Here is a 27921-nt window from a genome sequence, read left to right as displayed (position 1 = left end):
TAAATGTGAGTTTATTACAAAAAGTTTGCATCTCCAGCAAGGTGCTCAAATGAAACATCTTTCTTTGGATTGGAAAAAAAAAGATACAGAGAAAAAAAAAACTGTTGTAGGGAGTATACTTGACAAGAAGTTTCATTATTTGACTACTGAACACTTAGAAACCTCTTCTTCTTGGCTGTGTGTGTGTATGCATGGTGACGCCACTCTACGTCTGCAGTGCTCTCATTTTCCAGGGTGCCCAGTTTAATCATATACACTAAAAGAAAGAAAAATAAGAAAGATAAATAAGCATTCAACCTATCACAGAGAACAAAAGTTTGACAGGGATTTTTACCAAAATCCTTTTTCAACTCTCTCAGGTTGGTAAGTTTATTTTCTTTGTTTTAAATCACCTGAACAGTACACACATCTACAGGGCAGTTAAAGCTGATGTTTATCTTAGGAGTTTTGGAAAAAGACTGGCATTTCTCTCAATTTAATTCAAATACAACGTAACAATTGAGGGAACAAATCCAGATCAAGATTAAATAGGACACTTCATTTTAGAGTATTTTTTCAGCATTTTTGCCAAAATTAGATAACAACTGAGGATAAAGGAAATGTGGGGAGTAAGTGGAAACGTTGTATGCCCTACAGTTTACAAAAGGGAGAAGTGGTTTGGACAGTTTGAGCTCTAAAAAGGCAGAAATTCTAAAGCTCCTGGTACATCGTCAGTCTTCAATGTAAAGTTGGTGTGATGGAGAGACCAAAATGTCCTTCCACTAAGATGGTGTAGTAATGGTAGGGATGGGTACCTTTGACATTTGAAATGATAAGATAACGATGCTTGGAACCTGGCAGTCTGTATGGGTGTACTCAACAGTGCCAATTTTCGGTACTTTTGTATGTTAATGTGGTAATAAATATTAATTTGTTATTTAATAATAAAATCTCAAAGTTTTTTTAATTCAACATATTTATTTCTCAGTATATAAATTGCAATAATGTGTTGATGTTCTGCACAGAAAAAAATCACCTACTCTTCTACTCCCTCACAGTCACAAGGTTACGTCTCGATACCGAAACATGGCACCATTTAAATTAACTTGAATCGGTACTCAGTACTACAGACAGGTTTCAGTTGGAACCTATAAAAGTAGCTATTTTGGTACCCATCCCTGAGTGAAGGTGGTGCTGGTGTGGACTTGCAATGACGAAAGGGCTAAAAACTAAACGGTCAGATTGGCACCTGAATAGAAATTTAGTTCCACCAACAAAATGAACAGTAGTTCTGTTTTAAGGGGGGGCATGTCTTTACTGCATTCCTGCAGAATCTCTCTATAAGGACCAAAAAGGACCAAAGCCTTTTTCCCCACAGGTATAATATTTTAGTGTGCCACATAACAAATCAGACATTTTTTGCGCTCAGAAGGCAATCTCAGTGGAGAAGGGGTCAGATTATTACCTCAATCATCGCATCCCAAATGAACTAGCACTGGATCGAAACACCAGAGAAAAAATGAATAGTGCCTGCTGTGTGTCTTCTTGTGCTTTTCTGGATCCTGAGCAGGTTCTCTTCTTTTTGCCCTCATTTTACAAATCAGGCAACCACACGAAGCCAAAATGACTCAGAAGAAATCCCTTTGAGTTATTAGCAGTGTTTTTCAGAACAGTGACAGCCAGTTTCAGCCAGGCTGGTTTGATGCTCAACCTGTCTGCTAATTCAGAGATTGTCTCCAGACTTGAGGTGGTGAAGGGGAGAATCTCTTTCTATCAATCAATACTTACATTTCATTTCAAACCTGGGTCCCACTTCAGTCAGCTCAATGTTCTTGTGGTCTGTTTTCTTGTATGTATGATGTCTGTAAATAAGAATCACAAGGAAAAAAAACTGTAGTGTATTTTTCAAAAGTGCACTGTCCGTGGCACGAAGAGTGAAGCAGTCTGTCACACTGACCTGAAAGAGATGAAGTCTTCTTGGTTGGCGAATGTGATTACACGTCTGCTGTCTTCCTTTGGCACTGGAAAGAGATACTTGAGGATATTGGATACCTGTACAAGCAGAATTAATTAGTTGCAGCAAAAACAAGTGATGAAAGGCGATTCGAGTGTCACATGTGCAGTGTGTGGTCCAACGATTACTCACCCTTCTGCCGAGTCTTGAGGAGAAGTTATGAAAGATCAGATGGGGGTAGGCCTCAGACATGGTGCCTATGTCTGGAACATCATGTCTCATCACCACATTGTAAAGTGTGAAATAAGCCGTGGGTCCAAATGGCAGGTGGCACACCACCAGGCCGTCTGTTAGGAAAAAAGGGAAAAAAAACATCAGATACTCAAGGACACTCAAGATTCTGTACTGAAATACATTTCTTGGATACAAACAGGTGATGATCGTAAGCCTTCTTCAGTGTGTTCATCTGTCAGTCTACCCATTTCAGTGGTCAAAGGCACACGTATAACCATCTACACATTTAACATAAAAGTATTCATACTTGTTGCTAAGGGTCCTGTTTGCTCTTGCAAAGCTGCATCAGTCTTACTTTTAAAAAAGTCCTAAAGGAGGCTTTGAAAAGAGAAGAACTTAAAAATAAACTTCCTGACTACTTAAGCAATCATCAACAAACATGCAAATGTGGTATGATGTTGGGCTGAACAATTACAGTGAAACTGACTCTGTAATGTAAAAGAATGCAATTTTCAAATTGCTAAGGCTGCCATTAAAAAAAATGAATAAATAACTAAAAAGTGGGGAATATAGTAAATTGTACTTGTTCTTCATTAAAACCAGCAAAAGTCAATATGCTGGTTTCATTCATTCTTTCATTTTCCGAACTGCTTATCCTGTTCAGGGTGGTGGGTGGCTAGCGCCCATCCCAGTTGTCACTGGGCGAGCAATATGCTGGTTTTTCTGGCAAAAAATATTACACACTTTCAGTGTTTGATGTGAAATAAAAAATGTGTTGTTTCTATCAATTCATGCATCAATTCAGCTCATTTCATCATAACATGAAGACCTGGCCTACAGGAATTATTTTTTTATATGCTGACAGTATCCTTTGTCGTGTTGGTCATATCATAGAATGATTCATTGCTTATGTATAGAGAATAATGCAGAAGATAACAACAGAGGTGTTTTCTATTTTCAGAATTTTTATTAAGAACAAGAAGGTAACTTTAACATTTCGGTATAGCTTAAGCAACACTGTGTTTATAACTTTGACAAAGTCATTTAAGTAAGACAGTGAACTAGAGTTAGTTTGTTGAGCTAATATGCCATGTAAGAAAGTAAACTAGAGATGGCTTGTTAGGCTAATATACCAGTGTTTCCGCTACATGTAAATGACTGTGGCGCACTGCCACGCCAGTAAAAAAGCCGCAATGCCTTCAGAAGTATAATCTTTTTTCCTCCAAATGTTTCAAAGATGAATACAAGGCTCTTTAACATGCAACCAAAACTGCCTAGACTAAAATTCACACTCCTGATAGAATCATATTGTGGTCAAAACCAATGAGACAAAACTCGGGCGGGTCTTCACAATTTACAATTCTCTGCTCTCTGCATCGTGCACGGCAGAATTCTGCCCCGATGTGCACATAAAACATGCAGTTACTGGAGAAAATCGATTCTGCGCTTACTTTGATCATTAATCAGTGTTTACAGTTGCGTGTTATCATCTAGCTCTATGCTTTATATGCTGTGATGATGGAAGTCACATCATTAATATCCCATAGTTGTGGAGTAAACTTTCGTTTTCTGCGCTGCATCGCAGTGTTTGTATCTGTATATGAAGTCAGCATGAGGCTGAGGGGCTCCTCCAGTTTAAAAAAATCCTGTATAAAATCTGTATACAATGTAGGGCTGGGCGATATGGCCTAAAAATAAAATTTCAGACTTTTTCACCAAAAGTTCAATTTACGATTTTTTTTTTCCTTTTAGAGAAAACAATAAGTACAAATGACAGAGATAACTCAAACCAGTTTTGTTTTAATTTTGTCAAAAACTTAATAAATGTAACCACTATTTGACTCTTAGATTTGAATTTTCAGCTTTTCTTCTGTTTAGGTAACTTCACTCTGTAGTTTTAAAGGAGGCAGACTTATTTACATTCACATTGACAGCTGCACTATTTTGTACATTTTGAATTTAAAAACACTGCCAGGAAAGCGTGTACAGTACTGTTTCAGTGCACTACAGCACAGTTTCCTACTTTTAAAAAATAAAAAAAAAACACTTCGTTTCTGTCTAGTTTTATTTTTTAAGGCTGTAGCCTGTTTATCCTTCAATTTTAAACAAACAAATAGGTAAAAATAAATATTTATTTAAGTGTGGACTCATAAAATTCATGCCTCTCTGCATAAGTCAGTGCCCTGGTCAGGGCACCCCAGTCTAAAAAGTCTGGTCCACCCCTGCTTGACAGAGCGCACCTCGATGCTGGTTTGTTATGTTGCTCTGTTTGTCAGCAGATGGATTTATACTGAATGGAGGATTTAGTTGGTGGAACAGAGGGAGTTGCAGGGAAAGACAGAACTCAGCTTTCCCCAGGTAAAAGTTTAAGAACTTCTCAGTCATGTCTGTCCAAGCAGCGCCACTCTGTTCGATCGCCTATTGTCGTCCCGTCTCCCACCCCGCAGTCCACTTTCACAAATCATGATCCATCCAAATCACCATCAGAGGGGATTTTCTTCGGTACAGTGACGGTTTTCTGAGAAAAACTAATGTATATTTCTTTACTGTCTAAATCTCAAAATGATCAGAGTATTAACTTGCGTCAATCACATCATCTAGAATCTGCAGGTGAACCAAAAGGGGTCCTGGCTTTGTAAATGTTCCAATGATCTAAACAAACTCCTGAAACTGTTGCTCATCGGTGCAGAGCAGCCCCAAGCTGAAACATGACACCAGGAAGATGGAAGCAAATTTTCAAAGAATTCTTTAGATTTAAATACAGGACAAATATTTATCATTTAGGGCTTGTTTGATGCAGAAAAGAGTATAGAATTATCTGTTTTTTACAGAATTGAACTAGACTAAACGGTTGATTTTCTGCAGATTTTCAAAAAGGACGTGTGAATAAACGAGATGTGGGCGGCAGTACCCCAAAAATTACTATTTTTTAATGAATTTAAGATATATTACCTTAATTTTAGCCACATGAATTTGAAACTTTTCAAGGATGTGCAGACATCCTGTAATTGTTTCCAGATTGTTTTGGAGCAGTTTCTTTACCACTCACAGTGTAAGTCGATGTATCGCTGTGAAGAGTGCTTCATTTCCTCAGTCAGTATATTACATTTTTTCCAATTTTAAACATACCTCTTTCCCAAAACCAACTTAGAGTTAGTGGAATGTGTGATTTGGTTAAATAACAAACCTGGTTGTCCTCTTGTTTCATGCACAATAACGAGGTCTGTGACGTTGTTGGCTTTGCAGGCTCGAACAAGGGCTGCAATTTCATGGTTTCCTCTGTTCATGCGCTGCGCCCCAGGGAACATCAGCTTTACCTCCTGGAACAAGATTCACACATTACACTTTATACTTTGTTGTTTTGGTCACTGTTTTGTGGTAAATTTTCCTGGATAACATCTTGATCAAGAAAAGTCAGTGAAAAGAGAAGACAGTTTTATGCATGCTATTTCCCCTGACATTTCAAGGCTCACATAACCCTGAATGAGAGAAATTAAGAAACAAAAAGGACTAAGATCAATCTCTAGCTAAGTTAGGACAAAGACTGATGAGGGATTATAAACACATTAAAGATATAAAACTGGTAAAAGAAAATGTGTCTATGTCTCAGTCAATGTTTTCCCTTTTTTCCCTACAATCAGCACTTCATGATCATCAGTCGCTAACTTTAATACGAGCCTTAGATTTCCTGCAGATGTAACATTTAAACAGTTTCTTTCATTTCTGCATTAAAAGGCAAAAAAAGCCATCATAGGTCCGTTCGTTCGTGCTACTCTGGAGTTATTCACTACTTAAAGTGTTTTTCTTTCATTCACCTGATGCATGTTAAGTAAAAAAAAACTGTCAGCTTCAGTAGCTTGATTGACAGGAAACTCCATCTAAAATGGTGACGTGCCGTTCATGGATCACACTCTCCTCTCTCGCGTCTCATGTCTCTCCTTAGGCCATAAGAGTCGCCCAGTCCCGCCCTCTCTCTTTCATGTCAGTGATCAGTACTGGCTGAACCAACAGGACAGGGCCCTGTGTAAAGCTTGCTTGCACTTTGTATCAAAAGCCACGTTTCCACCAAGCAGTCTGGCTCGGTTCAGAGAGGAAAAAATGCTGCATGTTTTCCGTCTGTGCTCTTTGTTTACTGTGACGCGTTTTTCTTCTTCGTTGGATTTATTAGCGGGGTAAACTGTGCTGCGCTGCTACGGCGTCATGTTATTGTTTAACAGCTGCAGCTTTTGGCATCCGGCTTACACGCCACCTACACCAAGAGGGCACAGTTTGGCTGTGGAAAGGCAAACGGGATCAGGCTTAACTGTACCAAACCGGGCCAAACTGTACTGAACCGAGCCGAACTGCTTGGTGGAAATAGCGGCTTAAACGTACTGAACAGCAGCTCTGCCTCTAAGTCTCTCCTCCTCTCAGTCAGACAGTAAGTGAGTGATTTGTCTACTAAACAAAATAAACAGAACAGTTGGGGAGTATATCTGTGATTGTTTTAGAAGCTTTCAATTTTCAAACTGTAAATTTATCCCACTCAACTCTCCACTCATTGGCTTATTATTCACCACCAGCTGTGGTCAGTACCGTCACAAGCAGAACTAAATGTTGGGCTGTGTTTCAGCTTAAACTCTGATTTGCAGACATAGCTGCAGAGAGTACTAAACAAGTCGATGAATGAAGCACTTCACTGATCTAATTCTAATGATTCAGTACAATGAAAAGAGCTGCTTCCAACAATCTAACGGCATCAGTGCATGCGCAACTCAACATTAGACAGACAACAAAGAGTTTTACAAAAAGCACAGAGGTAGAGCTCAAAATTAGAGGTCTAAATAAGTGAAATAAAAGGACCTCACCTTAGCAAACATTTTGAGTCTGGAGCTGGGGTCCCTGGATGTAGTAACCATGAGTTTAGGATCTTCTACCCCAGCCCATTTGTACTCATCATCCATGTGTGTACTGACACCTGAAGTGGAACAGAAGTTAAAGATTAGGAGATGTTACTAAGTTGGACAGAAGCTATGAATAAAAAGTACTGTTCATAAAAAGAGGATATAGTAAAACTGACCCTCAGCTAGGGCTGGGCCATTATGGTAGAAATAAGAATCCCGATTATTTTAAGTGATACTCAATTATTCATTTATTCAAAAACTTCAGCACTGATTTAAACACAACTTTGAAGAACCAGAAAGTGGCACATACAGTATTATTGATACACATAAGTCACACACACTCGCTGTGGCTGCACATGGAACACAGAAGAGCTATGAAGCACAGGAACTTGCATACATCTACACTGTGTGGCATATTAATTGTTTTTCTTTGATTATATTGTTTTTATGATTGTCAGATGGCAAAATGAAATCATGATTAAAATCCAATTAACTGTCCAGCCCTACCCTCAGCCCCCTCGTCATCATACTCCAGTAGTTTCTGTAGCTGCAGAGCATCTTTACGTACTTCCGTTGGCAGAAGACGATTTTCTGAAAAGAGAGAAAAGACTTGTCTGAAAATATTTTGAGTAGGGATTCATTTTTATTAATGACCAATAACAGAGTAAAGCAGTGAAAATTCAACGCAGTTATTATTTGTTCCTACCATCAAGTGCACCCTTCAGCCTCTGTTTTTTCTCCTCAATCGTTCTGAGTCTGTCCTCTTGTGCCTTTCTGTACAGATACTCCCGCCTCTGTCTCGCCTCCCGGCGTAGCTAAAACAGCGTGACGAAAAACACAAAGTAAATCAACTTGCTTTCTACTTTAAAAAGATACATCAGTGGAGCTATATTTTTCACTCTTAAATCCCATTTTTGTACATTCATTCATTTTCTACCTCCTACCCTGTTCAGGGTCGTGGGTGGCTGGAGCCTATCCCAGATTAAGGCAAGATGTGGGGTACACTTTGGACTGGGTTCCAGCCAATCACAGGGCTGACACACAGAGACGGTTAACGCACACACTCACACCTTTGGGTAATTTAGAGCGACCAGTTAACCTAATGAGCATGTTTTTGGACTGTGGGAGGAAGCTAGTTTACCCAGACAGAACCCACGCACACACAGGGAGAACATGCAAACTCCACTCTGAACCAGGATTTGAACTAATGACCTTCTTGCTGTGAGGCAGCAGAATCAAATGTTGCGCCACCATGCAAGCCGTAAATCTGATTTTGTTTCACAAAACTTAACCTACATCAAAAGAACAGGATAAAGTTTGGATGATGACCACAGACAAGAGGAAAACACAGTGAATGCCTGGTTCTGTGGGGACCTTACTGGCTGCACATTACTTCAGAAAAACAGCTTCTTTCAAGGCTGGAACAGTGGGAGCATCTCAAAGAGGTTAACTGCCTATGATGTCTTGATGTCTCAATGCATAATAATTGTGCTTGGAGGAGAGAGGAGACAGGAGACTTTTCTTTGTGTGAAAGTTTCAAACAGGTTAAAACATAGAGCTCTGTTACTATTTGATTAGAGTTATTACAGCGCACATGTGCAGACGCACAAACAGCTGTTAGAGCTGACTGACAAATGATTCAGAGGTGATCAGCTGACGCTGTCATCATGAAATGTGTTGCTTCATGTGACGCTCCTGAAGAAAGGACATCTCATTGCTCTTGAAATGAATCTCCTTGTTTCCTCTCTCCTCTCTTCATTTCCTTCATCTGTCCCATGGATCTCTGGTGGGAGGGACTAAGATGCCAGTGAACAACACAAGTGAAGGAAGGAAGGATGGAACTTTGGGGCTTTGCACCCAGGGAGTGAAGGAAGTCTATTGTCAAATGGATGTTTGCCAAAAATATTTTTTCTTTACTAATTTTTACAGAGACGAAAAAGATTAAGCTGACAGTACTTTATGTGGAAGTAGAGATAAATGTGAGAAAGGGTCTGTTCAGGTGTGTGACACCAACATAAAGTTTACCTTTGTACTGGTTCCAATGAAAAGGTCATATCTACAGTTGTAAGTAATAGTCAATGCGTCAGAAGTATGAGTATTGTTTTAGCTCAATGGCCAGCATCTAGAAAACGTTTCAATTTGAGAAATGGAAAAGCCAAATCCAATCAAGAGTTTTTATTGTTCTAGAGGAACATAATTCAATGTACATCACGGGAACGGGTGCAGTCTGAAGCTGATTAATAATAATGTCAGTCATCCCGAGGCTAAACAAATTCAAATTAAAGTTTCTGGTTCGTTTTGTTTAATAAATGTGGGGTGATATTTGGCCTCCAATACATCTCTGTCCGGGTAACTATCCTGGAATATCTCTAATCGTGCTTACAGTAAATGTAGCCTGAAAAGTAAGTCAGTGCATCCCTTACTTGAACATTACAGTCGTAGTTGAAATGTGTCCGGAACCAAGTAAACATTACCCTTATGTATTCATCCAAAACTTCTTGGTTGTGGAGTAAACTGTTGTGTTGGTATCAAGAGTCCACGCGTTACAGTGTGAGCCGATAACTGATCAGATATCTCTACAAATCGCTTGTTTATGGTTGCTCGGGTGTTTGTTAACCTAAACATGATGTAAATCAACTGAAATACCCACTCGTTTTAAGTTAAGTCGTTTTTCTACTTACCATGGTTGTTCTTTAGGCTCTGGCTGGCTAACAAACTAGCTTTAGGCACAAGCTACTACAGGAACACGTGTACTAGAGCGGCCTGCATTGGTTGATAGAGAAGCCAATGGGAGTGCTCAATACTGGCTCCCAGTCTTTTCAAAATAAAAGTACAAACTATAAATCTGAATTTGTATTTATTAGATAAAAAAAAAACGACCAAGGTACGTTTGATCAGCCTGTTTCCTGGGTATAAAAGACACGAACAGAAACAAGAAATCAAGCAGTTTTTCCGTTTTTCGGTTTTGGTGATATTTGACTTTCATTTAATGCAGAAAGTTAACATGTTCTATCATTTATTTAGCAAAAAAAAAAGCTAATCATGTGTTGGAATTTGCAGTTTTTGTGCTGTCTGATTTCTCAAATGTCAAGTTTGCTCTTCAAAATTAACACTAAAATAAATGTTTATGTAGTTATTCAGTGTTATTTCTTCAAAATAATCATTACACCATGACAAACCTGTTAAAAAATATTTAAATTATTAATTTAGATGAAATAACTTCACTTCCTGTGTGTATGAGAAATCTGTGTCAGCTGTGTTACCCACTGGATAAAAAAGAATAGAATAGAATGGAATAGAATAGAATAGAATAGAATAGAATAGAATATAAAAGAATAGCATTGAACTTTATTGTCATTGTAACAAGTACAACGAAATTGAAGTCACAGCAACAATCAAGAAAACAAAAGTAAGAAAGTGTATAGAAAGTGCAAAAAGCTCCATAAGAAAATAGATGATGACAGCTTGTCCATCATTCTTCAGTTCAGCCAGCCTCCACCTGCACAGGGTCCAGGACTGAGCTTCTTCAGACATGCTCCATCTCTGCCTCCTATATCCTGTCTGCTGACAGCAGGTGAAGCTCTTCCAACATGGCGTTGGTGCCTCATGTTAGCTCTGTTAGCCATGACTGTGAATAGCATGATGCTACTCTGCCCTCTGGTATTCCCTATGTTGCTGGGTTAGCATGGCTAGCTCGTCCATCTTATTGGAGATAGATCTTATGTTCCCAATAACGATGGATGGAGGACAGGTCCATGTCATCACTTCTTAGCTCACACCTGGGAGCCAGCACGTCGTCCTCACCTCCTTCTCCTCACCCCGTGGGAAGACATCAGGCCTTACACCTGTTAGCATTGACATGCTACAGGCTGCAAACAGCTGAGTTTACATATAAACAATGCAGCCATGCTTACATGTAGGATCTCCAGACAAACACAGGAGAAAAAGTAAAAATGTCTGAAGCCACAAAAAGTTTGGTGTCCATGACCAACAAACAAGCCATACAAAGTAATGATCATCTCCAAAGACAAAGATTACGAAAAAGAGACTAAAATATTACAAGAAATTGACAAAGAAGAGAGAGCTGCTGCAACAGGCAGCCATAGCCAACAGGGCGGCACCTAGCAATCTGCAAACTAGCAACCTAGCAAAAAAAAAACAAAAACAAAACTATGAATCAGCAATGGTTTGCTCCAAAGTCACATCACCCAAATCAATTGAGGTCACATCCTTTTTTGGTGGGAACCTTGAAGAAAGTGTGGCATATTTTAACTCCTCCCCATCAATATTTCATCAGAATGATTGTTCATACATGGAGCACATTAATTGTTCATCAATTATGTTACCAACATTTTCTGGTGTTCTTGCTGTAAATGTTATGAAGACCAAACTGTGAAGAAAATGTACAGAAATATGAGGTGACAGAGGTCAGGTGGTGGCATGTCCAAGGTCTGCAGTTAGCACACTGGACAAAAAATGGAAGAAATGTTGACTGTGTTTGCATTACTAAATGTAGTGCTGTTGGGACAGGTTCCTCTCTTCTCCTGTCAGCTGTGTCATTGTGATTTTTGTTGCCATAATTCTTTTAAATCTTGGCTACACTGTGATATAAATCATGAGAGCCATTTTTAGGAGCCTTGGTCTCACATAGAAATGTTGAATAACTCTAAACTCAGTACAATATGGATTTATGTTGAAAAAGTAGTCCCAACTTTTGTCCTTAATGCTGTTGACAAAATAATGCACCATTTTTTAAAATGACTTTAAGAATTTATTAGAGCTTAAGCTTGTGAATAAATTTAGTACATTCCAGGTTTATACTTTGTAAGAAAATAGAATATGAAGGGGAAAATACGATTTTTTTCACTTTAATGCACCCCTGATCATGGAATCACATTTATAATAAACAAATCATTCCTAAAATGTTAAACAGTCACTTACTTGACAAGCTAAGTGTGATATAAAAGCCTCCAAAGTACATGAATGGACAACCCCTTCTCTGTGGGTTGTGGTTTCCTGAAGCTCTGCTGTGTGAAAAAAGCAGCTTCTCTTCCTCTCCAGTTTTCAGTCTTTACACCTACAGGGCTTAGATTATGCTTCATCTCGTTTTTATACTGCTTTTGGCTGTTGGTAGGTACACAAAGTGATAGAAAATGAAATTGTTAACATTATTTAAATTGTTGTGATAAGTGTTTGTTTGGTTTAATTAAAATCATGCTTATAGTTTTCATGAGGTAAGACTTTTTGATATTACATCTAAAGGGTTTGACTCCTCCAGTTCTGATAGCTAAACAGAGCTATTTGGTGCATCATGAGGGACACATTTTTACCCTGATACCGTTACTATGCACAAAATCCTAGATTTTTATGCTTTACAGAAATATTATAAACTAGTTTCTTTACATGTCTTGATGAAAATAATATGTTTTGAAAACTGGAAGATTGTAATGATAAAGTGTTAGAGATTGTTCTGGTGTTAAATTGAAGGTAATTTTCTTACCGCTTCATAACTATGTACAGGTACTTGTGAGGCAGTGTTTTGGCAGACGCTGACATGCAGCTATGAGTTACCCCATGAAAGCCTGCAGAGGATCTGGTGCAGAAAGAGCTCATCTGAGTGCTGCTCTGGCTTCACATTCAGCAACAGTATCCAGTCTATGGATGGAGGCAGACTGAGGGTGACCCAGGGCTCAGGCTCCTTCTCTGTGGCAATGTTCCAGCCCATCCATGGAGAGGGAATATACTGGTGCGGTGTTCTGAGCAAAAATGGTACCATCATCAAGCTGACTGAGCGCTACTTTTACAGTGAGTAAATATTCAGCTTTGAGAAAGAAGGATTCCTGTTTTGGCTGATCAACATCTAAAAACCTGATATGAAGCTGGTCTGAAAACACAACAACCTGCAACAAGGGCCAGATAGACCAACACAGTCACACACAGACACAAACAGACAGAGAGAACAAGACTGATGTAAAGAGAGGACATAGAAATCAGAAGTACAGACTGCTGCACATCAATCAGAGAAGTAACAAATACATTTTACTTCTATTACATGTGAAGGTTGAGAAGACTGAGAAAACAGATCAATAAAAATGAAAGCATTATAAATATGACAAAAAACACAATTCACCTGAATTCAGGAACTGTCCATTCACTTTTACAAAAAGTTGTTTAATGGTCAATGCAATATCAGTTTTTCAAAAGCGGCTGGGGTGTGGCTGGTTTAACCCTTGTAATGTGTGAGAAAGCTGCCAACGTCGTTAGTGTTTGGAGGTCAAATTTGACCCATGGTTAAACTTAGATTGACTGACTTGAAAAAAAAACTATTACTGTTTATTGTTTTACACCTCTTAGCTAACTTATTATGTATCTATATCCATTTAAAAAAAAATTTAATAGTTCATTTTTTTGGCACCATAGACCTTTTATCTCAATATAACGCTCAACTTTAATGAAAAACAAACAGTTTCAAATCACTTTGCTAATTTCTTTTAGTGAAGATCATAAGTACGCACATTATCCAAGTCTTAAAGACTAATATTAGAGAGCATCTACCTAATTTACTCATGTTTTTTAACCTGACATTATTAGCATCTGCAGTGTTGCAGGTGAAAACTGACCCATATGAATTTATGTTAGAGCAAAAAAATCCTTTCTTTTTCATAAAACCAACCCTATCTACTCAGAGTAGCAGCTGAGCCACAGTCTTTCTTACTCTGTTCATAATTGCTTCCACTGAACGGTGCAGCTGTGTCTAATAATCAGAGAAGTGTTTGGACAGTAGACGGCCAAGTGTGTTTTCTTTGTCCTCCAGAGGTCAGGCTGAAGAGTATATGATGTCTTATCTGGGCTCTGCAATCCGACCTCATGGACCCCCATGTCCCACCATGTCTGTGATGAGGTTTAGGGCTTTTAGAGTCTGAAATACAGACACAGCTGCTGGCCAGTGTGTGTGTGTGTGTGTGTGTGTGTGTGTGTGTGTGTGTGTGTGTGTGTGTGTGTGTGTGTGTGTGTGTGTGTGTGTGTGTGTGTGTGTGTTGTTTACATGCGTGAATCACACTATGTGATGGTTTTGTGTGCTTTATGTATTTCTCACATGTGTGGTAAGTGGTGCTAGTTTTTCTGTCCTTGTTGGGGGGCAGGTCTTTCTCCTGCTCCCCCTGGCTCTACTGTCTGGTACCTTGTGCAGGATGCTGGTGTGGGTGTGGGTGTAGCCTGGAGCTCTCTCATTGCACTGTCATCTTTCAATGGTTCTTTGCTCACTGTCTTCAGTACCACTGTCATCACCAAAGCTTTGATCATCAGCCCCACAGACAGTGATTTTTTTTCTCATGTTCACTGGTGCTGCTACAGAGTGAAACTGATAACAGGTTTATAGATGCTAATGTTAATATCTATTGAAAATGTCACAATATCTGCAACAAAGTTTGAGTTCATATGGGGATGGGGTGGTGTGCATGTGTGCTCATGTGTTTTGGTATTCTACAAGAAAGTTTATGACCCTACAGGAAAGCCTCTGTTTGTTTGTGTGTGTGTGTGTGTGTGTGTGTGTGTGTGTGTGTGTGTGTGTGTGTGTGTGTGTGTGTGTGTGTGTGTGTGTGTGTGTGTGTGTGTGTGTGTGTGTGTGTGTGTGCATGCGTGCGTGCAAGCGTGTGGTGTGTGTGTCAGAGCGTTCCTCCCATACCTGTTACACAACTAACGTTTGAGTAGCTGCAGGAAATAGACAACAGTGAGGGTCTCACACACTCACAGGAGCAGCACCCATTGGAAGCTTAGTTATTTTCATTTGTAGCCCCTGGATGTGTCACTCACAGTAACACAACACCTGTACAGAGAGAAACAATTGGTGCCTGATGTGCTATTTACAAAGTGCTGTTAAAAAGGCTGATTAAGAGTTAGGCCTGTGAGCATGATTTGTGAGCCCATAGTTTAGAGCCTGATCCTGGTCTAAAATGCAGTGTCCAGAAGCGTGATGTGTTAACCTTAAGTATACAATACAAACACCCAAAGGACTATATAGTGAAGTACATTAGCACACTAGGCAGATAGTGTTTGTTCAAACAATAACTTTGATAAAGAAGATTCCATATAAATGATCCTGTTTTTAATAGCTTTGCAGCCAGTGAACCATGCAATAGAAATACTTATCATTTTTAAAAGTACTTTTGGGAACATTTCAGAGCCTGTTCTTGTCTACTTTTGTCTGAGTATTATTGGATGAATACTTTTTACTTTTAGTCAAGTGGTTTTTTACAGAGGTATTTTACTTCCTCTCGAGTAAGGAATCTGGGTACTTTTGCCATTTCTGATGACACAAAATTTGGTTTGTTTAGTGTTTATACTTTGATTAATATTTTTCTGTGATAAAGTAGGTAAAGTGGACACAGGCTACCAATGAAGACTTTCATTAAAGTAAGAATAAAATCAAAATGGTCTTGTCCCTCATTCTTACAGAACCAGAGGTTGGTCTGGTTCTTCTTCAGGCTCAGGTGGATCAGAAACATCAGCACAGAGAAGGACACTGAGCCTGGTAGCACTGTTGTGCAGAACAATATGTGCAAGTATTATGTATATCATGCTTTTCCCTGAACATTCTGTATTTTGTCAACTATTGTTCATTTCGCCTTTTTCAAATCTAAAGTATTTTCAAAATATCCACATCATCTTTGTCAATGTATATTTGTTATTAATTTGTTGTGTCTCAGATGAGGGCTCATAAAATAAACCGTAAATGGAAGTGGGAGTTTATGTCTTCTTTCTGTTTTGTCTCGAAATCAGAAAGTCTTAAAGTGAGTCTGGGCTCTTCTACCTGTTGTTCATTGCCCACTCTGTGATACGTTGTCCCATCTAGAGCCCTGGTAATCTGGATTTGGTAATCTTGAAAACGGTGTATCTGGATCAGGGTGATGTTGCTTTAAAAAACCGGTACAAAACTAAAATGGATTACTCATCCTGATTAGCTTGATCAGATTGAACATAGGATTTTCAAATCCAGATTATTCTGATCCAGATTAAAATCTTTGAACAACTGGCCCATAAGGATCTCCTAACAGGCTCATGACATGTTGGAGGTGTGGGCCTCAAAAACCAAGGTCTGCCCTTAGCTCTGTCCCCAAGGGGCCTCCATAGGGCTAACCAATCAGAGAGAAAGTGGTTTGTAGAGTGGAGCCTCTAAGAGACAGCAACTGAAATGAAATGTTCCAGAGGCTGAAGAAAGGCTTTTCAAAAACACCAAATTTACTCAAGGGGCACCAAAATGAAAAACACAAAACCCCATCTTTAAATATTTATGATTTAATAAGCTCAGACATAACTGATAACAGTTATTGTAAAACGCAACTGAATACTTTGCCTGATTAATTATTCTTCTTTAAAAATCTTTGATCAAACTTCATATTAATTAATTAATCATTGTTTTTGAGTTTTTATTCATCCACAAACTTATTTTTATTTGAATTAGAGCTGTATCACTTTTTTCTCATTCTTGGTTAAAAGAAAAATATTTGAATAGTTTTGTGCCCTCCATTCAGAGTCTTGTTTTCTTTCATCGTCAACATACACTTTGACCTCAGATAAAAACGAACAAAACAAAAGGACAAAAGAAGGCCTGGATTTCTCAGTGGAGACTTAAGAGATTTCAGATACTTGTCTGATTTTTCTCTCATTGATCAGATGTTTTTATTGACTGGGGATGGTTGTGTTGATGTCCCTGTGTCTCATATTTGTTGCAGCCTCCAGTTGGTACATCTGGAGTCAGGCTCGATGGATTCTGCTGCCTCTGCTGCCCATAATAACTGTTTTCATCAACGTTTTCACCAGAGGTGAGTCGCTCCATCAGCAAACACACACATACAAACTTCATATGTCAGCAATACAAACAGTACAACACCATGGTTACATGCTATCTTATCAGCCTACGATGTACTTCACACGTCAATATCAGTGTCAGAGCGTTTTCCTGTCAGCAGTCCTCTATGAGGTCAAAACAATGACTTTGATATTTGGTATTGAAAATAAAGTTTGACACTGAAAAACATTTATCATAAAAACTATAATGGCATTTAAACAGGTAATAACATTGATAATGTTTTGCCAAAGATAAAAACACAGACAGTAAATTCCATATCTCGGTCCATTTTTATATATTTTTTCATTCTGATGTTTTTGAGATCAGATCATATTTTTTTATGTCACTGTTTGATCAATGACAGTTTATAGTTTCAATGATGGTTTTCTTTTTGATCACACTTTTTTTCTCTTACTGTTTTTTTCAGTTTCAACTTTCTGTCACTCTGTCACTTTGGCATGGAGGTGAGGGTTTGGGGAGGGGCTAGGAGAGCATTTTGCATATTGGAGTTTCTGGTTTCTGCTAATGTGACAGAGCTTAATACATTAATAAGGTCTTGTCAGCACTGATACTGGCCTCAAACTCTTGGGGAAATAAAAGAGATTGCAGAGCTGGACTCTTTCTTAGTCACAGCTAGCCACAGGTTAGCTGAATAACGCCTATAGATAGATTAAAATTTCATTTGTCATTGCAACAAGTACAACAAAATCACAGTTACATCCCTTCCAAGACATATAAGAAAACAAACTTAGACAAGGGAAGACCAGAATGGAATAAACCTGGGAGCTAGCTGCCTAGCGCTCCTTTGACAAGATAAGAAGTAATAACACTAGAGGAGGAGAGGGGAAAAAATGTCAATTCCAGACTATTCCACAGAGGGGTCGTAGTTTGAGATAATAACGCATATGAACCAACACCAGCTAGCTTGTTTTAGTGGACCTCTGCAAAACAAGGGGAAACATTCTGTTTAGAAAAATGAAGTCTATGCAGAAGTTCTAAAAGTTACTGTTAATGAGCACCATCTTTAGTCTGGCTGCAGAAAGCACATAGAAGTCACGTACACACTCAGCCAAGAAAACAGACCTTAACAGCATGAAAAACATGTTACCAGCCTGGTTCAAAAAACGTCTTGGGTCTGAAATGCTGAGTTTTCTTTCAGCACATACTGTGCGGTGGGTGAATTTTCTTTTGATTGTCCAATCAGAGACTCAGCTCAGCTCAGGTGACTGAAGGGTGCCCTGTAGCTGTTTGGAAGGAAACTCAAAGACAGCGTCATAACCAATGTGGCTGCGCCCAAGAATTGGCTTTACTCCATGGTATCAGTAACAGACGAGTGACGTCGTGGAGATTATGTCCATGTTTTTTAACAGACTATACTGCAAACCTCTTGTTGCATCATTTAAAACGTACTCAAAGCCATGCCACTTCTTGATAAACAACAGCAGAAAGAAACAAACTGACTGTGATTTTGGAGCTCCAGGTAAACTGTGGACGTCTTACGCTCAGGGGTTGAGTACTGTGTTATTTACCAATGCTATGCAAATAATATGCAAATTCAATCATACTAGCTCCTCCCCAAACCCTCCCTTCCACACCAAAAGAGTAACAGAAAGTTGAAACTGAAAAAAGACAGTAAGAAAGAAAAAAACTGTGTGTGTGTGTGTGTGTGTGTGTGTGTGTGTGTGTGTGTGTGTGTGTGTGTGTGTGTGAATGTGTGTGTGTGTGTGCTCAAGCAGGTAAGTGTGTGCAAGCAGGTAAATGTGTGAAATCCAATTAATAAAATATGAATTTTTTTTTGAATATTGAATTTGAAAACATCAGAATGTAAAAAATTATAAAATGAAAGAATTTAACCTTCGATGTCTTTGTTTCTAACTTTAGCAAAATGTGATTAATTCCACTACCTGTTTTAATGCTATCATAGTTTTTCTATTATAGATGTTTTTTTTTTCATTTACAGTTACAATTTTTTTTCAATGCCAAATTTTATTTTATTTTTATTTTTTTTACCAAACATTGATGTCATGGTTTTGGCTTCATGGAACTGATCCAGAATGCAAACACATGTGAGCATGTTAACACAGTACAGCTGCTAACATCAGGCTCTTTTATTTCTTCACAGTAACACGCAGACATATGCTCATGGTAAAACTCCACACTCTCCTTGTATGTCAATAAAACTACAACTCTTTTGAGTTGTTTGAGATAATCACTGAACAAATTTAATTCTCTTTTCTAGAAACCAGCAGAGTCTTATGATGATATTTGTGTGGCCCGACCGCTGCCTGATCCACCAAGTGGAGAACCTTTATATGAACTGGAGTAAAGCGGGAGGTGAACCATAAAGGGTCACACACTCCATCATATTCAGTCATCCCTGGAAACAAGTTTGGGTCATGTCACTCAAGACTCAAGCAGAATCGACTCAAGATGACAAGAGAAGGATAGAAGAAACTCCTCTCCTGCTCTCCTTTTAAAACACTGAATGATCCAAGAGTTGCTACCAGGTCCACAGCAGACCCCTGGATCTACCTGATACTCTGTAAAAAGAAAATGTAATTTTACAGGAAATTTTCTGCCATTTTTAACAGATTTGTCATGTTTTCTTATAAAACAACAAAATACTTGTAGATTCAAAGATATTTTCAGTAATTTTACACTGTGAAACAAAAAACTAATTACCTTAATGTTTTTAAAAAGTATTTTTTCTGTTTTTCAAAAATAGTATTTAAAACTGTAAAACAACAGAAATTATCTGTAAAATGACATCCTGGACTACTATTTACTATGCCAATAATGGCATACTATGATATTTTTTCATTCTTTGTTAGAGAATCCTGTTTTATCGTTTCTGCTCTCTTAAATCACAGTCAAATTGATGTAAAATGACAAAAATGATCTGTAACTAAATTTGTAGCTCATTTTACAAAGGTTTATGTCTATGCTAAGAATCTACTGATTTAAACTGGAATTTGCAGGTAAATCTTAACATATGCAGCTGCACCCTGTTCCCTCCTTACTCATGGTTACGATAATGATTACACTTCACTGTAAAAAAAAAAAAAAAAAAAAAAAAGAGAGACTGTAAAAAAAACGGGAAAAGCACTGGCAGCAAAGTTTTTAGACGGATACCGTAAAATTACACTCAAACAATTTTAAAACACAGAACTACATGAAATAGTTTTAAAAATACAGAACTACACTTTAAAAAGAAAAAAACTGTAAAAATACAGGAATGAATTGTTCTTTGATCAGTGACAGATTTTTAAAACCAGAAAACCTCCAAACAGAACACACACTACTCTTCTCCTTGAAACACTTTCCTCTCATGTGTCACTGGTCACTTTGTCTTCCATCAGTTTGTGTCCTAAATTTCCTTTTTTCCTGTTATTTGACAGCAAAGTCATTTTTATTGTGACAGCAGCAGTGAGTGAGGAGCACACACAGTGGTTATGTAACCCTGCTGTACAGGGGGCACAGCATGTCTGTGCTCCACAGCGCAAACAGGCTGTCTGTGCTCAAGGGGCAGACCAGCTGTCCGTGCTTTACAGGGCGGACCAGTTGTGGGTGCTTTACAGGGCGGACCAGCTGTCCGTGCTTTACAGGGCGGACCAGCTGTCCGTGCTTTACAGGGCGGACCAGTTGTGGGTGCTTTACAGGGTGGACTGGCTGTCTGTGCCCCACTGCGGGGACCATGTATCCAGTGATTTTTACTGCGTTTTGTGTTAGAGATTTGTTGATGGTCTTTACTATGTTGGTCAATTTTTTTTTTTTTTTTAAGAGTGTAATCAGGATTACACAGCCGGTCCATGCAGTGTTGCACAGGCAGCCTGTTCCTCCAACGCAACACCTTAGTGTTCAGCAGAGTTATGTCCACTGTGTTTCCTCCTTACTCGCAGTTACAAAACACCATCACAACAAAAAGTATTTTGATGTAAAATAACACAACATAATATAGTATTTTTCTGCAAAACTCTTTGCATTCTCACAACATTGAAAGTGTTTGACCAAAATAATTAAGGAAAAGTCTGTTAAATAATAGTATTTTTCTCTAAAATTACATATTAGTATTGTAAATCTAAAGACGTTTATCTTTATTTTTATGTAGAGAGTTTCTTTTTATACATTACAAATTTGTTATTGTACATGGGAAAAATAGTATTTTAACAGGAAATTAGAATGATTTGACTGTTTCCTTGTATAAATAATTTAAACAATGAAATTACAGAGATAAACCTGAAAAGACTTGAATGTGTTTTGACTGACTTTATATGTTATTTTAGAGTAAAAAGGACATTTATAAAATATGAAATACTGTGTTTCTAACCCTAAAATCTAGCTCTGTATTTTTACAGTTACTTCACATAGTTGTTACAATGCAAGACTGAATTTTATGGCATCCATCTGGAAATTTTCCTGCCTGTGCTTTTACTGTTTTTTTTTATTTTTTTATTTTATTTCATTTTTTTCTGTTTTTTTCTTATTACAGTGTACATTTGTAACAGACTCCTTTTTATTTTTTCATTCTGATTAAAATTCCAGTGAAATTCACATTAAGATTAAAAAAACATGATCCAATTTGTCTGACTTATTTTTTCCTGTGCTTGAACATGAAAGTTTCATGTTGTTTGGATTAATAAATTGATTCAGATTCAGCTTTGTGTTCATCATTTAAATAGCCTGTACCACATTTCTCTTTTTTTAACGTAAAGGTATTCAGTGTTTTCAGTCTTTATTTAAAGGTGTTGGGACATCGAACAGAGCAGGAGAGTTAGGGAGTGAGGAGCATTAAGCCGGACAGGGGCCTCAGGCAGGAATTGAAGCTGGACTGCCTGCTATCTGGGCTAAGCTTGTGCCCCCCAAACATTTTTCCTTCTTATAAAATTTACTTTTTATCAGCCTTCTAGGTAGGATAGGAATAGTTAAGATATTGGGGACAGTTGTTCAAAGAATTTAATGTGGATCGGAACGATCCAGATTTGGAAATCCTATATTCTGCTATCCAGGATCAGGTAATCCATTTTAGTTTTATGCTGTTTTTTCAAAGCAATATTGGATTGCATCACCCTGATCCAGATACACAGTTTTCAAGATGACCAAATCCAGATAGCCTGTGCTCTAAATGGAATATCATACTGTGGGATACCAGCTCTGTAGAAAGCAACAGGTAGAAGAGCCAACATGGGGTCATTGTAAGTGTTTTTTTATTTTGACAACAACATCCACTTCCATTTTTAATTTCTTTTATGACCCCTCATCTGAGCCACAACAAATGAGATGTAAATTGTAAAGTGTAAATTAAAAATACAAAGTGGATAATTTGAAAATGTCTGAAATGTTAAAAAAGGGGCTAAATGTCCAATAGTTAGCATAATCAAAAAAGAAAGGTTCAAGGTTCTTCTTCATCTGTGAAGGAAAGTCCAGCATTTTTAAGTTCTGCTTTCAGAAGGATCTGAAGTTATTCTCTGGTTTGCTGCAGTTTGGTCAGCTTGATTTACTCCTCTGCCAGGAGTTTCTCTGCTTCTGCTCTTTCAGTTTCTCTTTGTTTTTACTTTACTATACTGAAAGGCTTCATTGGCAGCCTCAGTGAACTTTATCTACCTTTATCACTGTAACCGCTAAACATGTCAAGTAAAGTGCAAAAAACAAATAAAAGTATCAACACTAAACTGTACGAATGTTGTGTTTGACCAATTTTACAGTAATACTACATTTTCTTCCCGTAATCCACCTTGAAATCCTACCCTCTGTTGGGATCAGGATAATCCTGTGTTGTTTTTGTTTTTTGGGGGGGATCAAAGTGATCCAAATCATACTGAAAAGTTCTGAACAACACAAACTGAAGGTTTGGTCCAGATTAAAACTAGGATTGGATTGTGATGTAACCCGATTTTGAAATCATTCTTTCCCTTTTGAACAACCAGTCTTCAGGATTTAATCCAATCCAATAACCCAAATCCAATTGGATTACTTTTGAACAACTGGTCCGACGGCTTTATTACTGACACACGTCGCTTCTTGTGACGCTCCGGGGAGAGGATGTCCCATTGCGTTAAAAACAAATCTCCTCATTTCATCTCTCCATCATCTCTGGTGGGAGGGACCAAGACGCGAGCGAGCAATGCAAGTGGAGGAGATGCACCCTACGTCACATTTCACACAAAGTTTCCCATCCGACAGAAATAAGTGTGTGCACCTGTAGCTGTCAGTGAGCCATACTCTCAGATGAGAAGTGGAGTATTAACGTTTGTCTTTGATGGTGTTTGGCAGTGAGTTGCACTGTTGTGTTGCCCTGACAGAAAATGAAAAAGCTCTTTCTGAATGGAATCTGAAGGTCGCCTCTTGTGGTGCTCCTAGTGATCTGACTGCTGTTATGTTGGATGAGATTAGCGGAGGAAGAGCAGTGTTATAGAGAATTTTGTAGACCAGGCAGATGTTTTTGTATTTGATGACGTCTTCCCAGCTCAGTAATTGTTGGTTATTTAAAATAATACAATGGCTTCTGCCCAGCCTGTCAAACAGTTAGTTAGATGTGACAAAATCACGGCATCCATAAACAGTTGGGCAGTGTTAAAAGTCGGTGCATTTCTAACATATTCAAAACTGAGCAGGCTAAACTTGACCCTGCTGCACACTTTCTTTATGTGTGCTTTTAATGAGAGATTAGAATCAATAACAACATCCAGATACTTGAATTGTAGCACAGTAGTGATGTTTTGGCCGCAGTTGAATTTACACTGAGTTGAAGGCACAAGTTATTTAGCCAAGTGGGTATTAAAATCATGGATCTAGTGAGTTCAGCAGCAGCTGGATGTTTTGTCTTGGTGTGCACGTACACTGTAGTGTCATTCCCATGCATTGGTGTTTGTATTTCAGGGCAAACCGACTGCAGAACATTTATATATAAACTAAAGTGGGCCAAGTATTGATCTGTGTGGTACACCGGTGCATCGACTAGGAGCTGATGATAATTGGTTGCTGACAGAAATATGTTGACTAACATATTCATATTGACTAACTGGCATACCAGTTAGGTATGACCAGTCAAAGCATTAAGCATGTGTATTCTGCAAGCATGAAAAAGAAAAGACTCAAGCATGTTACTGATTGTTTACGCAAACTGCTTTGTTTCACTATTTTTTTTCACAAAATATTTTAAGTTCTTGCAAAAAAACATTTTTATGCTCCAAGTTTAATGCACAAATAAAACTGTGTTAAATCAGATTCAGAGCTTTACATGTTGCTTCAGCACACTCACCTCTACTACTCTCTAGGAGCCAATCAGTGAAACAGGAGAAATTTTCTTCACTGTTCTGTGGAGGTCTGATTCAAAGATATCCACAAAAAAACCCCACACTGATGTGCTCTCATTTCTGCAATGATAAGATTCTGTAAAATAAGACACAGGAAGTCTCCTTTATGAAGAAATAAGATTGCATTTATTGGACAAACTAAACATAGGCAAACTCACACAGAGTGTAGAGATGGAACATGACATGGGGTGAAAAATAAATGAAGGGCTTTTTTCCAAAAAATCACAGGTCTCATTTTTCCTGATGTACAAACTTAATCGGATCCATTCTGCCAGACTGTTTTTTAGAGTTTCAGCTACTCTGATTCCACCTTGTGTATTTCTCATTTTTGGAACAAAGCCCCTCAAATATATAGATCTATTTATATACTTTATACATTCTTTTTTTTGCTGTACATTTAAGTCTCATGCTCTGCTTGAAACTGTGCTTTCAGCATTTATCCTCAATCACATGACAAACGACAGAGGAGAGCATACAGTATTCAGGATCAATGCTGCATAGTTTCCACTTAAGAAAAACCAAACATGATCTCTTGGTAAACCACCAGAGTGTCACTGTCTGTGTGTGAGATGGAAAGTGTATGAAATCTCTCAAAACATCTAAAAATACACGTCATTTCTCTAAAGATGCCAGAATGCTTCACTCGTCTGAAACAGTTTGGTTATTTATGGAAGATACTGCACATGGTTTCCGTTTATCATGAGCAGGCATTCTGAGGTGTAAGAAAACATGAAGCAAAGTTCAGCAGTTCATCTCCATAATCCACCTCCTTCAAAGCAGTGGAGGTGAACCGCTTCAGGATGAGTCACAGGTAGAGTTTGGGAGATAGGAGAAAACAAATTCAGCAAAACTCACACAAAATCTCAACAAAATAGAGGCAATAAATAAGAAAGGATAAAACGAGAAAAAGTTTGAAGTCTGAGCAGAACTTCAGAAGGACTCTCCTCACAGATGGTGTTCAGGTGTCTAATGAGATGTACTGCAGGCTCCAAACAGGCGTAAAGGATGGTAGAGTTTCATTAATGAAGGACAGACTGACAACATCCTGAACGCGTGCCAGCTCCCAACACTTTACACTAAGAACACTTCAGTGGTTCATGAGGAAAGCGGCATGTCATTCCCTTGTAGCAACCTTGGTTAAGGCAATCACAGAAATCATGACAACAAACTGCGTGTGGCCCACGGAACAGAAAGGTGGTCTCTATGAAACGTGAACAGGGCAGGACGGGGACTTTTACCGGCTGGATGAAAATTGACCTGTGTGACTTCTTCACTGCAGATTACTGAAATCAAAACCAAAAGCTGACATCACTGAGGAGCCAAAACAACATCCGACGTCACAGATTTTACAGATGCTCAATGTTTATTTCAGCTATTCCCAAAGCTTGAGGATTTTACTCATCAGCTGAGTGGACGCAAAATCACCTTCCCTAAGATCAAATCTCTTTAATTTCATTGTCAGGCTGCATCACTCAGTGTCATTTAAAATGTTTTTATTGTGAGGCAGGGCTGATCATGAACATAGATAGTAATCAACAGATCTACATCACACCAGTGATCAGCCTCAGAGTCTTAAGAAGCTGACACACGCAGCAGGTGGGGCTGCCAGCCAAGCTGCAACATGGATGGAAAAAGAAATTCTCCCAATTAATCCACAATTCATCTTCAAATATATATTAGTTAAGGTTAGAGGGTAAAGCAGTTTCTCAAACTTAATTATGCAAAAAAAAGGTGTGAGGAGGATGTCCAGCAGCGGTCCAGCACTCAGAAAATCATATGGCTTACAGGTAAAACATGTGACTTCAGGAGGCCAGAGCAGGATCCTGCCGTGGAGTTTCTCTCAGTGCAAACCTGAAACCTAAGTATCTCTGTTTCTATCAAAAATAGTCTTATCAGACTGAGCTACATTCACCCGACTAGTCCAGAAAAATGTCTCACATAAAGATATCAAAAGACAAAAATGTCGCCTGAGCTGCTGGCCAAGAGTAAAAACATCTGCCAGTGAGGTACAACTAAATGCACTTCAGTTTCTTCCATTCAGAAATGACTCTTTTTGTAAAGAAACTTAGAATATTAAAGATTTTTACTCCACTGATCAAATAATTTACTCTTCATAAACAATTGAGACGTTGTTTTTTAATATAAGTGAGATAATATAATATAAATGACATTCATGATTCGTCGGGTAAATGTGGCTCAAACTGAGTCTAATAAATAGAGTTTTGACCAAAAATGAGCAGTAAAACTTCCTTAGGTTTCAGTTTTTGCAAGATGGGCTGAACTAAATGAACAAGCAGCATTTGAAAACTTCCTTGGACCATTTCTGAAAACATCTGCGTCCAGGTCAGAGGAATGGAGATGTAATTAACAGGAAAATGTTGTTGCCACCTCACTGTGGACACGCTGACAGGGTAAACATGTTGGTCTTTTTGTTTAAGTGGGCAAGCTTCTTCACCAACTCTCTAAAACTTTATAGACACAGCACTAAATCTGCCACCAACCATCAAGCCAACAAGAAGAAAAGAAGAAAAGACAAACACGAAGAAGTCTCTGAGGACTCAGTCATCATGTCGAGCATGCTCTCCATCAGTACATCAACCAAACACAGACTCAGACAAAATGGTAACCCTATTTACAGCAGCTGACTTGGAGTGGATCACTTACAAAGTGTATCAAATCAAAGAAAACATCAAGAGAAAAATTGAAAGTACAAAGAGCCAATCAGAGGCTGCGCCAATCAGAGGCTGCACCAATCAGATCTGAAGGTAAGGATTCACTACAGTGCTGTTGGCCTCCTGGCTGTTTCTCATGGGTTGGAATGAAAGTGAAAGCAGTAGTGCAGATGGGAAATCAATTATAGGGAACATACAGGTACCAGAGTCCTGGGTTCTTTGACCTGGGTGTCATCAGAGAAGCCGTGTGTATTGCGTATGGCTTGAAGATGCTGCTTTATACTCAGATTCTTCAAAGAACCAGGAAGATTGTTAGCAACACCTTTTCTCTGCTGTTCTGTGGCTCTGTAACCTGCCCTGAGCAGGAGCTTTCAGAGTTCTTCATAATCACCATCATCTCTTTTAATGGAGCCTGCTCCTCCACCCAGAAAGTCCTCCAGCTCATCCAACTCAGTCTTCTTGGGGCGAGACTTCTTCTTCTTTTTCTCCTTCTCCTCCACCGGAGCAGCTTCGTCTTTTTTCTTGTGTTTGTGTTTCTTTTTGCTCTTTTCATCCTCCTTCAGATCAAAGAACAAACAGCAACATTGATGTTTAAGTATTTCAGAACAACTGTGTGCAGAATAAATCACTTTACCTCTTTGCTCTTCTTCTTCTTTTTCTTCTTTTCTTTGGAGGAGTGTTTGCTTTCTTTTTCTGGAAGAGAAGAATAAAATTCATAAAGTCACACTCAGAGGTCAATCTCTGATAAAACAATTGATGTCAAAATGCTTTCAGTCCAAATCCTCCTGCAGTAAAAAAAAAACTGTCTTGGAAATGTTGGGTTCACGGTCATCTTCATTAACAATGATAACTACAACTCTCTGCAGCACCAAACAGAAGGCTGCAAACATGAAGGAGACTCAAAGGGGAGGTCAAAGGTTTGCTTGTAGTTGATAAGTGTAGCTAGCACAGTGCTGGTGGGATACTTAAAACCAGTGATTCTCAAAGTGGGGTTCCCATATCTTAGTTTGGGGGTCCTTGGAATAATTAAACAGTGTTT

At 38.5% G+C, this 27921-nt stretch overlaps 3 protein-coding genes across 5 annotated transcripts in view; 1 reads left to right on the top strand and 2 right to left on the bottom strand.

The window, feature by feature from the left end:
- Nucleotides 1–11: 11 nt before the first annotated feature.
- On the bottom strand, nucleotides 12–9846 carry imp4 (IMP U3 small nucleolar ribonucleoprotein 4). Its single transcript, XM_074670401.1, has 9 exons — nucleotides 9732–9846; nucleotides 7757–7865; nucleotides 7558–7641; nucleotides 7015–7124; nucleotides 5355–5487; nucleotides 2126–2280; nucleotides 1937–2031; nucleotides 1768–1841; nucleotides 12–256 (listed from the first exon to the last, which is right to left on the bottom strand). The coding sequence occupies exons 1-9, from the start codon at nucleotides 9732–9734 to the stop codon at nucleotides 144–146; spliced, it is 876 nt and encodes a 291-aa protein (XP_074526502.1). The 5' UTR covers nucleotides 9735–9846; the 3' UTR covers nucleotides 12–143.
- Nucleotides 9847–12279: 2433 nt separating this feature from the next.
- LOC141790370 (uncharacterized) lies at nucleotides 12280–19409 on the top strand. The gene is made up of 4 exons (XM_074670196.1): nucleotides 12280–12284; nucleotides 12611–12855; nucleotides 19020–19042; nucleotides 19137–19409. Exons 1-4 carry the CDS (start codon nucleotides 12280–12282, stop codon nucleotides 19221–19223), a joined length of 360 nt encoding a protein of 119 aa, XP_074526297.1. The 3' UTR covers nucleotides 19224–19409.
- A 4913-nt stretch (nucleotides 19410–24322) lies between these two features.
- rabl6b (RAB, member RAS oncogene family-like 6b) overlaps nucleotides 24323–27921 on the bottom strand; it is a 38154-nt gene continuing 34555 nt past the window's right edge. For all 3 annotated transcript variants that reach the window (XM_074671258.1, XM_074671257.1, XM_074671259.1), the window contains 2 exons: nucleotides 27517–27575; nucleotides 24323–27439 (listed from right to left, as the gene is read on the bottom strand). In XM_074671258.1, the coding sequence (XP_074527359.1) occupies nucleotides 27254–27439; nucleotides 27517–27575 (245 nt within the window). In that variant the 3' untranslated portion in view covers nucleotides 24323–27253. The remainder of the gene's footprint in view (nucleotides 27440–27516; nucleotides 27576–27921) is intronic.

The sequence above is a fragment of the Halichoeres trimaculatus genome, unplaced genomic scaffold, assembly GCF_033239565.1.
Source record: "Halichoeres trimaculatus isolate MK-OKI-2021-1 unplaced genomic scaffold, fHalTri1.1 fHalTri1_scaffold_5, whole genome shotgun sequence".
In the NCBI taxonomy this organism is placed as follows: domain Eukaryota; kingdom Metazoa; phylum Chordata; class Actinopteri; order Labriformes; family Labridae; genus Halichoeres; species Halichoeres trimaculatus.
The sequence above is the reverse complement of the archived record's forward strand: the minus strand, read 5'-3'. Positions and strand labels throughout refer to the sequence as shown.